The following is a 16166-nucleotide window of genomic DNA, read 5'->3' as shown; positions in this document are numbered from 1 at the left end:
AACAGTTAAGCTCACTGTCCAAATTGTTTGTTCGGTTTGAATTAATTACAAAGCTTTTTTGAGAAATGAAAATTGAGATAAGCATAAAGAAAGCACAAATAAAAAAACACATTGAACCATGACAAAAAAATTGCATAATCTCTCAAAATGAATACAAAAGTGTCGAAATTATTAATCTAGATATGTTATGAAATACAATAGTTGCCATTTGAAGATTTTAAATGTGGAAAAAAGGATTGAATGAAAGCTGAAAGAAACTAAAATGAAGAAGTTGAAAGGATGATGAGAGAGGGACAAAGACTGCTTTTATTCATTGCGCAGATGTTGCAACTGTATACATGTAAACTCAGTAGCTTGCTTAGATGATGTGTACATTTGTATTGTGTGTACATTGCAGATCACATTGAGTGTAATGTTACAAACACTGTACCTTTGATTGCAGAATTGCTATAATACAATGTAGCACTGTACAATATACTAACATTGCATATCCAGGCCAAGTGAAATGAAAGTACATGTCATACATGTACTAATGTGCCAAATCACTTTTTGCAAAACTTGAGTCTTCCATGTTTTGTACAATACAGAAACTACACAACCGTTAAGGGACAGTAGTGCCTTTCTATTTTATAGACACTAAGTGCCTTAGTGTATGATCACTCATATTAATGATGCCAATGTTTAGAAGATTGAATGTGGAATTCTTTACACAAAGACTTTGAAGCAGACTTCTCAATACAAAGTTTAGAATTGAACTCTTCTCAACACGTTTTATAGTGTTTGATACACCTTTAAGAAAGCTTTCTAGTAAGTTATGGCTACATGTAGCTTTGCTATATTTAACAATTTTCTACCAACACTCACACATATAATTTATGAACAATTGTCTATGTATCTACTAGTTAGTTGTATTCTAATGTGCCTTGTTTTGAGAGACATTTTGAAAAAAAAGTAGATTTTACACTGTTTTATATCATAAAAAGACAGACTGGTAAAACATGAGGTACAGCAATGTTCTCAAGTCTTCCAAAATGCTTTGGTTTGATACTCTGATGTGTGAAACTTTATCTTGAAACATGTGCCTGAAATTTTGGAAATCTTTAGAAAATGAAATTTAGGAAAAAGAATTCAACAACTGTAGAAAGTAGCTAACTTTTGTGCGGCAAAATGGTGGTTTGAAAAGACGTCGCAGAATTTGATCCAAGCAAGTTGTGATGAAAACAATGATTTCTGAATACATCACACGTATACCGCCTGTGGGTTTTTGTCTTGTTTCTTGTGTCTTTTCTTTCTTTTCAATACCTTTTATGATATATGTAGTAAAATGAAAAGATTTTTATTATTGGTATGCATCGGTGCATCAGACATACAAGAGAGTTCATACCTACAGTTGCATGCAACTATCAGATTTTAAAAGCATTAAATCTTATAGGAGAAAGCTTTCACTCTGCAACAAGATTTCTATGATTATTTCTTGTATCTGTTTGGCATACATCTACACATCTGCATTGTCATCATTTGAAATATGATATTCCTTTCAGTTAAAAACCATACCAAAAGAAAAATTCAGTGTACACACAGCTCTAATTATATAGTAAAAGTGGAAAAATGTAAACATACATGCCATATTAGTCTGAAATGGGGTATTGGAATTTTGTTAAACAATACGTCCTATCAATATATAGATAAAAGTATTGTTTCATCAAGTACTAATTCATCAGAAGGATTTAGAAAAAATTATATATATGATAAGTAAACAATAGGTCTATACAGGCCAACCAACTAAAACATAAGATGCAAAAAAAAATGAGAACACTCTGAACTTAGCCTTACTTGTTGATGGCAGGTCATGATTACTGACGTATTTGTGATGTTTACTATATGTATGATAAGGTTTGTAATAATTATGCTCAGAGATTAGAGATCTAGAAAGTGATTGGTGACTTCATTAACAGTGCCCCCCCCCCCAAAAAATCACCTTAAAGTGAAGTGTGAGACAATCCTATTCAATATATACCACCTTATAAATGAGCACTAAAAAACCCTCCTCTTCTGCAGGATTATGAGAGTAAGCTGCAGGCCCTGCAGAGCCAAGTGGAACGTGCCAGTCTGCTGTCAGGATGCACCACTCCAGAGTATAGTACTGACGATGAACAAGGAGAGAGTGAGTTTATTTTACAGAAAACATAATGTTCTGAACAGTTCTGAAAAGTCAACACCATTCTCCACAAAGAGAGAAGTTCAGTTCCTCTTCAGTAGGTGAAGGTAACATCTGTGTCCATAATATCACCAGGGTCCATAATATCGCCACCTTAAGAAATAGTGCACTTAAATATATTTTTACTGCAACATACCCTAGGTATGTACATTTGATGTGTGAAGGAGTGCATACCAAAAGTATGTTGTAGTAAAAATATCTTTAAGCACACTGTTTCTCAAGGGACCCTGGTGATATTATGAACACAGATGTTATACTGTCATTCATCTTTATTCTGGGAAAAATGTACTGATACACAATTGTATACACCTTTGTGCCTTTAATGCCTTCACTGGGCCAGTAAAAGAAGAAGTTAAATGTACACCTTTACTAATGTCAGTTAAATCATCTATCATCTTTAAAGACTCATCATTTCTGTCTGCCATGAAGTTGCATACGCACATTAAAAGAATATGTTTATGCCTGTAATTATACAGTTGAACCATCCTGGACAGAGAAGGAGTACCAGCTAGCACAGTGGGCATTTATCAAGTGGAGATATCACCAGTTCACATCGCTCAGGGTAGGTAAACACTGTTTGCAAATGGTCATATAGTACTGTCAGTAGAAAATAGATTTGACAAGATCTTATTGTTGAGATAGGGTATGATATATTTCACTTGTTTGTTCAATGCTTTTAAAAAAATGATCCCAACATCATAGTTGGATGTCACTTTCCTTGGTGCTGAAAACATAGGTGTTTCCAACTATTCATTGGAGATAGTGAAATGTTTGAATTTTAACTTTCAGGCTCTATGCAGGCTAGAACCCCAAGGTGTACAGTATTGGTGTATCATCTTTTTTATTGTTTCTTACCTCCAGGATGATCTGTGGGGAAATGCAATTTTCCTCAAGGAGGCAAATGCCATCAGTGTGGAGCTAAAGAAAAAGGTGAGGATGACAGGTCTTGCTTTTTCCAGACCTCTCTAGAAAAATCTCTTAATAGAATTTTTCCCAGTTTGTGGAAATGTTTCGAAATCTTTGAAAATGACTTGTATGACTCCTAAATGTTTCCTACATGACTTCTAAATGTTTCCTAAATGACTCCTAAATGTTTTATAATTGAATCCTAAATGTGTCCTAAATGACACCTGAATGTTTCTCCCCAGGTCCAGTTCCAGTTTGTTCTGCTGACTGACACCATGTACTCCCCGCTGCCCCCTGACCTGATGCCCCCAGACGTGGCGTCGGACCAGCCCTACCCTCGCACTATCGTAGCTGTGGAGGTCCACGACCTCAAGAACGGTGCCACTCACTACTGGACACTGGATAAACTCAGGTACACTTCAATTTACTCAATGCTTTCTTAAGCCCTCTCTTAAGGAGGTCGTACTTACACATGCTTCTTACATACGGCACGTACGGGGAACGCGCGTCGCCCATACTGGCACATACGGGTGGTGAATCCGCAGACCGCACGTAGAATAAGTTTTGCATGCACTTAAAGTTCTACGGCGTGTCTGCGTGCTCCCAAATCCGTAGATTCTGTACGGAGGCGGTACTCACCACGCACGGATGCCCTACGTTTGCCCACGTTTTTGCACGTAGACAGCACGCAGAAGCACGTACGGCGGGTTGTGACCAAGGTTTTAGGCTGTAGGCACAGTGAATTATTAGTTCACTGTCTAGGGCACGGTATTGGAAGACTGAGCCCAGCCCTCTGCTTGCGCTGCTTTTTACCTTCCTAACCAAAGTTAGGTACCCATTTTACACATGAAGGAGTGAGGGGAAAGCTGTGTAAAGTGTCTTTATTAAGAGCTCAATATCTAGCCAAGAATTCCAGGGATTGAATCTTGTGTTTGCTAGCCTAGTCACTAAGCCATTTGACGCCACGCAACTCACACTCACTCACTCACTCACACTCACTCACTCACTCACTCACTCACTCACTCACTCACTCACTCACTCACTCACTCACTCACTCACTCACTCACTCACTCACTCACTCACTCTATCCAGGCTATGATTAACTCACTCATTTAAAAATTCCTATATTGAGCTTAAAAGCATGATAGATTTAGTATCATTTAGTATTTAATCTGAGAAAAACTTTTGTTGATTCCACTATGTTTTGTTTGTGGAGCAGACAGCGGCTTGAGTTGATGAGAGAAATGTACGACAGTACAGCGGAGATGACCACCACTTCCGCCGCCGACTGCCCGGTGGAGAGTCTGACCGGTGGTGACCCTTTCTACGACAGGTTCCCCTGGTTTCGCCTTGTTGGAAGGTTGGATCCTTTTCCTAAATTTCCTAAACGTATAGTCATTTAGAAAAGTACATGTATGTAATCATTGGCTTTTAGGAACATCATGGGAGCATTGCAATGCATGTAATGCACAGCAAAAGACAACAGCATCTAAGTATTACTATTAGATAAGAATCATCCTCCATTTTTCATACCACATGCATAACTTGGAATGGCTTCTTTTTTCTTTTCAATTTGATAGTTATTGTACAATTGCATGTTTTGATCCAATAGGTTAAATGCTATAGATGCACCCACTCTCACATAGTGTATGTACCTGTTTAATCCTAGAATGCCCACTTAACATAAACTCCAAAATATTTATTTACCATACAAAACTAAAGAAAAAGTAGGTTGATCACCCATAGGGGATATTAAAGGTTCTGCTGGAAAAATATTTGCCTAAATATCCAAAGAAATATAAAACTGTATTTCAAAAGTGTATGTTTGATGCCATCTCTCTCCTTTGTCTGTGCATGACATGTACCTGTACCTCACGATCAGGACATCCCTTTATCTAAGTCTGTATCTACCATGTGTATCACTTAAGCCATGTTTTACAACTGTCTGCCTAGCAGTGGAACCCCCTTGTCAGCCTGTCTTCCCGATGACAGGACCCGTTCCCCCACCACACCGCCTGGACTGCCCCCAAACCCCCCCGAACCCACCCCCACCCCCTCCCCCACCCCCTCCCCCCTCATCACTGCCGACAACCAGGCCTTTTACGATTCGGACAACTCGGATAGTCAGTCCTCCTACTCTGTGACCACAAGTACCCTGCAGCAAAGTCTACCTCCTAGCTATGACGTCGTGGATAGCAGGAAAAGCCCCGTGCCTCGCCATTCCCGCGACAGTTGCGAGGACAGTGATACTGACTGTGCGAGCTTGCCGTCAGACGATTGCGAAGACCTAAAGATCCCGAGCATGGACCCCTTCACCGACCCGGTGTCGTGGTTCTGTTTGGTGGGCAGGTTGGTGGAGATGGCAGCCGGCTAGAGCATGTCAAGCAGTGTGCCTTCTTCTGCCTACATGTGTACATGTCATTTTCTTTCCGTTTTTACTCCTTTCCTTTTAATCTGACTGGGTTTCCTAGTTTGGTTGTTGTGTCGTGATGCTAGTGTGTGGTCGTACAGTGGTGTCAGATGAATATATTATGCTGATATATTTTGGTTTCATCTACATACAAGGTTTGAGCAGGTATTCCTTAGCTCATCTTACAGATGATGATGAGATCAGAGTCTGTAAGCAGATTATATTATCCTTAATTTTTACATCACAGCATTTTCACAGGTTTGTTTCAGGCAAGACTTCACTTCTGACCATTTCATGTCCTGCCAGGAATTCTTTTTTCACAAATCTTTTAGAGCCATGAGTTGGATCGAGATGCTACAAAAAATTCCTATGTATCTTCAAGTCAATAATTTTGCATCTGTTCACGAGAATGTCATATTTTCCAAAAAGATACATATGTCATCATCCTGATTGGTGGTTGTCATGAAGACTTATTTTTGAAACAATATTCTAAATTTATCGTGCAATCTAAATTCGTAGTACTTTTACGTTGTTTTAAGAATGGGATCTTGGGGCTGCAGGCTAAAGATTGTATTATCTTCTTTTGGCTGGGAAGAGTAATTTTTGAGTGTTTGAGTGTCAGTGGGACAATAGAGATACAACTAGTTGTATAGCATGTAACATATACATTGTAGGTTGTTGAAATAACAACATGATATTGCTATCAATAACACTGCCACAACAACCATACTGAACAGCAGATGTGGAAAATTTTAATACACAAAGTTGAACCAGAATGTGCATGGAAATATGATGTTTAATGTAATGTTATCACATGTCCTTGGTACTGAATTATCAGTAGTTATTGTTGCATGCAACAGTATTGACAAATTGAATGTAAAATATTCTGACAAAACTGTAGTTGGCTTACAAGCTCTCTACTGTTCTACTATCATTAAATTGTTGTGCAAGTAGACATAGGTAGACTGCTTGGGGTTTGATAAAGCAGTGAATCCATAGAGGTTTTTGATTTAAATACTTTCTGACATTTTTGTAGTAGACCATACCAGTGTGGACAGGCAGAAGAAGGCACTTGACACTGCTTGTATGCATGTAGTCTACAATTTGGCACTAGATCCTTAATACATGGTGGTTAATACTACATTTGTACAGAGGTATATGAATGTGGTGACACTAGAAGAGACATGCCCAGACAAGAATTCTCTGCAATGTAGAGTACTGCTTTCTATTGCAATTGGACAGTGAGTAGCTACGTTTTCTACTCATGCTGCTTTCCCAGTCTATGTTTTTTTTCATATGCATGTTCACGATAATGGAATAATGATGCTCAAAATCATAGCACTCATTGCACATCTCAAATGGAAATCAGTACTCTCCAAGCTTGCCAATTCAGTCCTGTTGGGCAGTACATGTTTCCCTAGCTGACACTTTGTGCATTTCTCTTCTCCATTGCTAAGGATCTATTGCTTCCCCAGTGCGTCAAGCCTGATTGGCCTGAAGTACTCTTAGTGTTGAGCCATCTCCACTGACCTTTGTGTTACACCCATGTAGACTTCTGTGCCCATGTACTCTCCAAAGTACAATGTTGCTGCTATGTCCACACCATCAAAGTGTTATACCTTCCCCAAGTTAAAACTGGTGTGCTCTTGTACAACATTCGAACTCAGGTGAAACTAAAAGATGGACATTTTTCTGCTTGCTGACTCAACATCTTCAAAATGTTTTGGCTTTAGATAAGTTTGGAGACTAGCATCACTTGTCCCAAGAACACAACTGCCACTAATGTGCAGATTTCAGAAATATGTCCGTTTTAATCGAACATTTGTTTCAGAATTTCAGCATTTCATATTTCAGAGTATCATGGGACATAGGTCAATATGAGATGTACAGAAAGAAAAGGCGTATTTCCCTTACCCTTTTCTCTTTGTGGTCAAATTGTCCGTTTGAATTAAAACAAAAAAAGGTATCTTTTGTCCTTGATCTTTTCCTTTGTTGCCAAAAATGTCTTCTCCAAGTTCTTGGATCATGTTTATGACTAAGCTTTAGATTTCTATCTAAATGCATCTTTTGCCAGCAGCCCCCTATTTTTAAGATTTTCAAAACAAAAATATACCATCTCCAATTTTTTTTAACAGTATACATTCAGAAACACACTAAAATGGTATTCTTTTAAAAAGTCTTAAAAATGTATTTAAAAGACAGTGTAAAGTGAAATCCATCCATCCATATGTGTCTATCTAACCCATTCACCCCAGATTCATATCCATTCCATCGCTAGTTTTCTTTGACAGTTTGTTTATGTTATCTTGCACCAGTGTTGATGTTTATTCATCTGTGAAGTTGCCAGCAGTATAGGCTTCAATGTGACTAGTACTAGTATGCAACCAAGTCAATTGTTACAGTAACTGGAGACTGCATGTTATTTTAGTCATGTACACATGTCATTGTTTTAAGTAGAATCATCGGAAGTACAGTTTCATCCGTTCTCCGTACTTATTTGTGGATGGTGAAAACATTACATATTTATACTTAATCTTTGTTTTATCATCAAGATTTATTTGTTGGCATGCCCGTGACTGTGTGTTTCTGAAGTTAAAACCTCACCGACTACCTTCACATCTCAATGTATTGTAATAGTTTTCATCTACAAAAGTTGGAAAATTCTGCATAATTTATCCTAGCAATCCAAATAAGAGCTGATTCCAAATTTTAACAGTAAATCTGTTTCATGCCTTAAACTATCAGGTTCCTGTTTTTCCTCAAAGTTGCTAATGAACTTGCTACTTCCTATACAGCACAATACAAAATGTTTTTCTCTTCCCCCATACAGAGCGTTTGTGTACCTGAGTAACCTGCTGTACCCTGTGGGGATAGTCCACCGTGTGGCAGTGGTCAGTGAGAAGGGCGATGTGAGGGGGTGGCTACGAGTGGCTGTACAACATGTCACAGGTATGGGCATCAGAACCAGATACAGCTCTATGCGAAAATGTTGTTCAGTACCATGGACAGTGTTGGTACAATCAGCATTATCTGTATGAGTACCATTCAGTACCAAGACAGTGTTCTCAATGTGAATGTTATTCAGGACAGTATTGGTGTGAATGTCACTCAGTACCAAGGACAGTGTTAGTATGAATGTCATTCAGTACCAAGGACAGTGTCAGTGTGTTTTTCAGTACCAAGGACAGTGTCGGTGTGTTTTTCAGTACCAAGGACAATGTTGGTGTGGATTGCATTCAGTACCAAGGACAGTGTTAGTGTGGATGGCATTCAGTACCAAGGACAGTGTTAGTGTGGATGGCATTCAGTACCAAGGACAGTGTTAGTGTGGATGGTATTCAGTACCAAGGACAGTGTTGGTGTTGATGGCATTCAGTACCAAGGACAGTGTTGGTGGGGATTGCATTCAGTACCAAGGACAGTGTTGGTGTGGATAGCATTCAGTACCAAGGACAGTGTTAGTGTCGATTGCATTCAGTACCAAGGACAGTGTTGGTGTGGATGGCATTCAGTACCAAGGACAGTGTTGGTGTGGATGGCATTCAGTACCAAGGACAGTGTCGGTGTGGATGGCATTCAGTACCAAGGACAGTGTTGGTGTGGATGGCATTCAGTACCAAGGACAGTGTTGGTGTGGATGGCATTCAGTACCAAGGACAGTGTCGGTGTGTTTTTCAGGACTAAGGACAGTGTCAGTGTGTTTTTCAGTACCAAGGATAGTGTCAATGTGTTTTTCAGTACCAAGGATAGTGTCAATGTTTTTCAGTACCAAGGACAGTGTCAGTGTGTTTTTCAGTACCAAGGACAGTGTCAGTGTGGTTTTCAGTACTAAGGACAGTGTTGGTGTGTTTTTCAGTACCAAGGACAGTGTTGTTGTCTTTTTCAGTACTAAGGACAGTGTCAGTGTGTTTTTCTGTACCAAGGACAGTGGTGGTGTGTTTTTCAGTACCAAGGACAGTGTCGGTGTGTTTTTCAGTACCAAGGACAGTGTTGGTGTGTTTTTGAGGACCAAGGACAGTGTCGGTGTGTTTTTGAGGACCAAGGACAGTGTCGGTGTGTTTTTCAGTACCAAGGACAGTGTCGGTGGGTTTTTCAATACCAAGGACAGTGTTCGTGTGTTTTTCAGTACCAAGGACAGTGTCCGTGTGTTTTTCAGTACCAAGGACAGTGTTAGTGAACTTGATAAACTGATTTTTTTGCAGACGATGATGCTCCTGACTGCACTGGAGGAGTGTGTCAGACTGGGACGGCCAGGATTGCATTTAACCAGGAGGAACTGCAGAAAAAGGTAGCTCAGCCATCATTTGCACAATAAAAAATAAACTAGAAAACAATGTAAGAGGGAACAAGAGGTGGGGTTTTATGGCATAACGGCAAAGCATTCAGCTCAGAACCAAGAGCTCAGAGGTCCTGGGTTCAAATCCTGTTATGTCACCAACCTTGTGCCCTTGGGAAAAGCAGTTATCACGACTTTCCTCATTTTGCTCAGGTGTTAATGAGTATGCCAGAATGATCATTATTATGATTGTGGGCATCAAAAGAAAAACAAAAAAAGAACAAAAATTAACTGCTTGAAAATGCTGGTCAGTTTAAGTCAATAGAATAAGTATTTTGTTGTCATCTTCAGATTGATGCTGAGAATGAAGCGGAGGCAAACATACCATCAGGAGAGGAGCTGCGTATAGTGGAAGGGCAAGGTAATGGGACAGGTAGGGGCACAGCCTGAACACATGGGACACCCCAACCAACCAACCAACCAACCTAACAACAAAACCCATTTCTCTATCGCACTAAACAGAACTAAATCTATAGGGAAAATCCAACGGTTTGCGTGGAGTGTTAAAATAATCCATATATGGCACATGCCTGTATTCCCTTCCTGAAAACATGTACGAACATTTCTCTAACATACCCTGCAGTGAAACTAGAAAACGTTGTCTGATTTCCACGCTGTTCAGGTACACTCCAGATTGTGTGTGAATTGATTAATGATATGTACTTCCTTCATCTCCTTCCACGTTGTCATTGTCAAATCATTCCAACTGTCACACCATTTAAAATCAAAGTCTTCTTTGGTTTAAAACATCAGATGCCATCAAGTTTGTCATCATAATCATTGTGTGGTCATATATGTCGTCTTGTGTGAAATTGTATTTTGTACATGTAGCTCATGTGATGTACATGTAACGCCTGTTATGGGTGTCATTCTGCATGATGAAAGTTTTCCTATCACGAGTTAAAGCTTCATTTCTTTGACACATGTATGTCATCTTTCATATCTTTGAGATATTTCATATCTCAGCATTATGCTCCCAAAATTAGGTTCTAGATCTGCACCTGGAATTTTTTTGGTGCACCTTTCAAAATTCATATGCACTATTATGGACAGCAAAGCTTAACAGTCACACAGGTACAAATGTACATGTATCATGTCACTGTACAAATGTATATTTGTTTTCTTGCACCCTGATCATGATACATGATTGTACTTCCTTTCTGTGTTTGTGGAAAAAACACAATATTTGTTCAATGTCTTGCAAATTAGTTATGTGCCTTGCCCGTGCACTGAATTTTTTAGAGGTTGGGAGCACCTGTGCTCCTAAATCAAAAAGATAGTCTAGAGCCCTGTTAGACCATCGTTTATTGTAGGAAGCCAGACCATAGCCATTATTTCCTCCACAGATGACGAGGAAGCAAGTGAGGCCACTGCAGCCGCAGCAGCTGCAGCAGGTGCAGACGGCCAGAAGACACCTGCGGAGGAGGAGGAGGGGGAGGAGGAAGACAGCTGGGTACAGTTCATGAAGGAACACCCCCACCTGAAGCTGGGGAGCACCTTCACCTTCCGTGTCACTCTTCTCCAAGCCTCCGGCATCCCGCCGGAGTATGCTGATGTCTTCTGTCAGTTCAAGTAAGTTCTCAACATTTGTCTATTATGTCAGTATTGTAACATCAAGTAACAACTAGAAACTTTAGGCCACACCAATTCAATTTGTTGGTTCTCGGATTCGCCTCTTCGTTTTTTTCTGATTTGAAAAAAAAAAAATATGTATGATTCTGGTTCTGAATCAACTGAAAAATGCTCATGTTTTGCCCTCAACAGTTGAGGAAAGTCCTTTTCTTCCTAGTTGTTACAGTTTTCCCATCTATCATTGCAGTCGTTTGATTAAAAGTTCAAAATTCAATGTTTAAATTTTAACCCAGCCTTTTGTGTTGACTTCATGGCTCATTTCGTAGCATTTAAGCCTATAATAGGATGCCTAGACCTGTTTTTATTTTTATTTTTTTCGCCCTGTCGCTTCATATTTTTTCTGAAAAAATCCGAGAACCAACAAATTAAATTGGTGTGGCCTTAAGGTAACATTTGCAAAGCAAATGCATAATGCTTACCTTCAGGTATGTTCTGCTCTGTTGATTTTTTACTCAAACTCATTCATAATATATATGGTGACAGGAGTCTAAATCCCTCCGGCTATAGAATTGCAACATGATGTAACCCAACACCAGTTGCAATGGTGACAGACATCTGGTTCAGGTCATTGACCTTATTAAATTTTGTTAGGAGTAGAAGAAGAAACAGAGCAAAAACAGTATGTTTTCCTTCGGTAAACATAAAAAATACATTGTTGTACATTATGTTTTATATTAAATGGATTTTGTTTTACTTCTAAATGTCTGTGTTGATCTTAATTGCAGAACAAATTATTCAGTTACCTACAATGAAAAGTAATCTTCATAATACTATGTTTGTTTTCCCACAGTTTCCTACATCGCCATGATGAAGCCTTCTCCACAGAACCACTGAAGAACACTGGCAAAGGGCCACCCCTTGGTTTCTATCATGTCCAAAATGTAAGCAGCATTTTTTTAATAACACAAGTCATGTAACTAGTGGCAAGGAGTTGTAGTCTGTGTCTATTGTGATTTTACATAAAATTTTGTGTTCATTTTACCCAAAGGCATGCAAAGAAACAAAAACCTATAGAAATGTTTGTTTTTGATACTGAATTGTTTTTGATACTGGCTTATTTTTGAAAGTACCAGTAACTTGTTTTTAAAAGTACCAGTAACTTGTTTTTGAAAGTACCAGTAACTTGTTTTTGAAAGTACCAGTAACTTGTTTTTGAAAGTACCAGTAACTTGTTTTTGATACTAACTTGCACTAAGACTGTCCCTTCTATACAACCTCAGATTTCGGTAGTTGTGACCAAGTCGTTCATTGAGTACATCCGGAGCCAGCCCCTCGTGTTTGAAGTGTTTGGTCACTACCAGCAGCATCCTCTGCACATGCAGGCCAAGGAGGAGGTCATGTAAGTACTACCACACTGTCAAATAAATGGGTGTACTTAAGGAACTTTGCAGACAAAGACAGATGCCATGATTGATGGTGTATGAAAATTAAAGTCTTTGTTGTCTTTATTTCGATGCCCTTAAGCCCAAAAGGCGAATCTTCCAGGGTTCATACAAAATAAAACACGTAACATTACATGTGTACATTTGTACATGATTTTATACAACATTCAATTTGATAACAGATTACATGGTAAAAACACATTTGGCACAAAAAGAAATTTACATTACATTTGTATGATTGTGCAAGTTACTGTACATAAATGAAAGGAACATATTAATAAAATTATATATTGAGCAGTTAGCGTATGGCTTTTAAAATTCTTTTTAATGTGACAATATAAGTGGGAAAATTCAAAAAGGATAATCCATTTCAGAATGATTTCAGTAATATTATGTAAAGAAAAAGATTGATGTAACCAAATCAGCACAATTAAGTGTTGTAAAATTAGGAAATTCAATGTTTCTTGCAATATCAGCACTTCTATATGATAGTCCTTGATAAGATGTTGATTTCCTTCCACAGTTCATCATGTATTCCTATTTTGTTTGCAGCATGCAGCGAAGAATGCCCCGAACATTCCCACAGTCCCTTCCACTGGCAAAACCAGGTATGATCAACAAAAATCATTCAGAACCTGTCTTTCAAGTAGTTACATTCTTCCAAATACATGACATGGAAATAATACAGTACAGAAAAACCTCTTTGGATTCTCTAGGAATTATGCTTATTTTTTTATTCTCTTTGTATGTTTAAAGTAAGTTACTTTCAATTCAAGTCAGCAAATATTTGTCTTACAGTTCCATCTCCAAGACATGGGCGTGTACCAACAACACCCAAGTAAGTGTCTTAAAGTTTGTCCATAAAATGTGTTTCTGAAGGCTGAATCAAAAACATACTTCTATAGATTACAATATGTAGGTTACCATTATCATTTTTCTAGAGTTAAAAGGAAGCTCATAGCAGATAATATAGAGATGTATTAATAACTAAATATGATCTTTTCCAGTCTGAACATGACCCACTGCAGTTATGACCTGCTGGGCTGGTGGGAGATCTGTGAGCTGGGACCTTCAGGAGAGTAAGTTGTCTCAAATCCTCCCTCATCATTGTTAAATTGGGCACAGAATCACAGTCATTCACCATTCAATGGTTATACTCGCTCACTCACTATCTGGTCTATAGTCATGTTCCTCATCTTCCGAGGGTTAGACGTGCTTGCACTGCAATACTGAGGCTTGATGGCAGCCTGCCACTTGCCTCTGTCTTGTGGGTTGACGTTATATGATATCAATATTGTAGACACCAAGTATCTTGGATTAGACTAGATTTTGCTGTTCAGCTTTTTATCGTTGCTCTTTAAATTTGTATCTACAGGACAAGTACCGTAGACAAATTTAAGTCTCTACCAGGCTCCCCTAAAAATTGTAGAAAACCCCAAAGACTGAATAGCATGGCACAGGAATTTCCTTATTCTGTTAGCAATAGTAATGACTGTATAATTATTTGTACAATATGTATATGTCATGTGTACATACATGACATACATGTATAACATCTATCCTGCTTGTCTACAGGTACATAGCAGCTGTAGTGGACCACAGTGATGAGAAGCCATGTCAGGGGGTCTTCATGTTGCATCAGGTCAGATTCTCTCCCTTAAGCCATGAAAATAAAAGAAAAAACAATGTCATGCCATGTGTAAAATTTCTTGACATAATTTGTCAGACTGTCACTGTGTTTTTAAGAAGACTTGTATTTTTGATAAGTGGTGGCAAAAGCCAAATATTGTCCTAAGAAATATTGGGAATGATATCATACATTTAGTTTTTGCAAAAAAAGTACTTTTAAGCATTAAGTGAGACTGAGTGCCCATGTTGTTCATACAGGGTATCCAGAGACGAATCCGAGTGACACTTGTTCACGAGCCTGGACAAGATGTGGTGTGGAAGGGGGTGAAAGAAGTTGTCATCGGTAAGTAATCTTAGAAAGCAACAGATAGATAAACTTTGTCTGTTCATAGCTCTTTGTTAATCTTCATGAAAGACAAAATGTCATCTTCCTACTAAGTAATTCATAACTTAATGGTCAGTATTAAAGGCATCCAGTGCAGTTTTTAGGGCTTGGAAACCTGATTTTTTTTTAAGTCAATATTCTAGTCACTTATCTACATACTGAGTTGAAACCACATTATCCCAATGCATGGAACAAAAATTCCCAATATTCTGACGGAAAATGGTTACTAGAAGGGCCCTGGGCTGATTTTTAGGGTACCACCCAGAAGTTCGTCAACCTGGGGCTTGTTTCTGCAGTTTTAAATGCCCAAAGTATGAAATGCTAATCTAAATGTGCTAATGCATTAATAAATAAATAAATAAATAATGCGAGGCAGTATGTGTCAATATCACGAAGATTGCCTTATTCAGAATATTTCCAGTTTTGCTGCCCTGAAATCACATTGGATGCCTTTAAAAGTTATCTATCCTCAGTAAGTGAAAATTGGTTTGTTTGTTACAGTGATCTAGCTTCAGGCTCGTTTGTCTGTTAGTATTGTTTTGTGTTCTGTGTTCACAACCCCGTGTTGTAGGTTGGCCTACTATTCGTCCCAAATCAACAAAAGACATGAAATCCTTACGCAAGAAGCTCCTCTATGGTGGGTGGCATGGTGTCATCAGTTACTGCCAAACATTTCTTAAGACATTTGAGTCTGACATTGGCATGAAGTGTGACATTGGGAAGCTAAAACCAAAATGTTCACCTGCAACATAACGGTTCACAATACATACTGTCATGTACAATGGATTTTTTCCTCAGTCTAGATGTTTGCTTTACTTTTTTCTACATTCTATTCTAACACCTTGTTTAGTTTTCACTGGATTCCTAAGAAATTGAGATTGGTGGTAATTAAAAAAAATGAATTTGTTTGTAGAAGTTGTTCTACATACTGGCATTGTCTCATATGGTTCACGTTTTCCCCCTCTTTTGATGAACTTTTATTTACCAAACTAATACCACTTCTTTCCCAACAAAAGAGCTTTCTATCATCCAAATTCTGTGTCACCATAGCATGTCCATAAAAGATGATTGAGGTTATGTTGGATGGTAACTTAATACCAATGAATTACATGTTCTAAAGGCTGGTGTGGTTGGGGTATCTGTATCTGTATCTGCATAGCCAATATAACCGCCTTTCAGCGTAACACACCAGCTTCACAGGCACGCGGTGCGGTGGCAGCTGGCTATATTACACCGATCGACTTGTTACACCTAACCCTTGAACTTCT

General features: G+C 38.6%; 1 protein-coding gene across 1 annotated transcript in view; it reads left to right on the top strand.

The window, feature by feature from the left end:
• LOC109479710 (kinesin-like protein KIF1A) overlaps window positions 1-16166 on the top strand; it is a 60541-nt gene that overhangs the window by 32519 nt on the left and 11856 nt on the right. The window contains exons 26-43 of the mRNA XM_019781700.1: window positions 2059-2164; window positions 2695-2780; window positions 3080-3148; window positions 3367-3536; window positions 4344-4484; window positions 8365-8483; window positions 9737-9822; window positions 10162-10243; window positions 10624-10633; window positions 11167-11442; window positions 12293-12383; window positions 12723-12841; window positions 13437-13492; window positions 13683-13722; window positions 13892-13963; window positions 14460-14526; window positions 14772-14856; window positions 15470-15535. Coding sequence (XP_019637259.1) covers window positions 2059-2164; window positions 2695-2780; window positions 3080-3148; window positions 3367-3536; window positions 4344-4484; window positions 8365-8483; window positions 9737-9822; window positions 10162-10243; window positions 10624-10633; window positions 11167-11442; window positions 12293-12383; window positions 12723-12841; window positions 13437-13492; window positions 13683-13722; window positions 13892-13963; window positions 14460-14526; window positions 14772-14856; window positions 15470-15535 — 1741 coding nt within the window. The remainder of the gene's footprint in view (window positions 1-2058; window positions 2165-2694; window positions 2781-3079; window positions 3149-3366; window positions 3537-4343; window positions 4485-8364; window positions 8484-9736; window positions 9823-10161; window positions 10244-10623; window positions 10634-11166; window positions 11443-12292; window positions 12384-12722; window positions 12842-13436; window positions 13493-13682; window positions 13723-13891; window positions 13964-14459; window positions 14527-14771; window positions 14857-15469; window positions 15536-16166) is intronic.

The sequence above is a fragment of the Branchiostoma belcheri genome, unplaced genomic scaffold (genome assembly GCF_001625305.1).
Source record: "Branchiostoma belcheri isolate BF01 breed outbred unplaced genomic scaffold, Haploidv18h27 scaffold5, whole genome shotgun sequence".
Lineage (NCBI taxonomy): Eukaryota > Metazoa > Chordata > Leptocardii > Amphioxiformes > Branchiostomatidae > Branchiostoma > Branchiostoma belcheri.
Note: the sequence above shows the minus strand (reverse complement) of the source record. Positions and strands in the feature narration are given on the sequence as shown.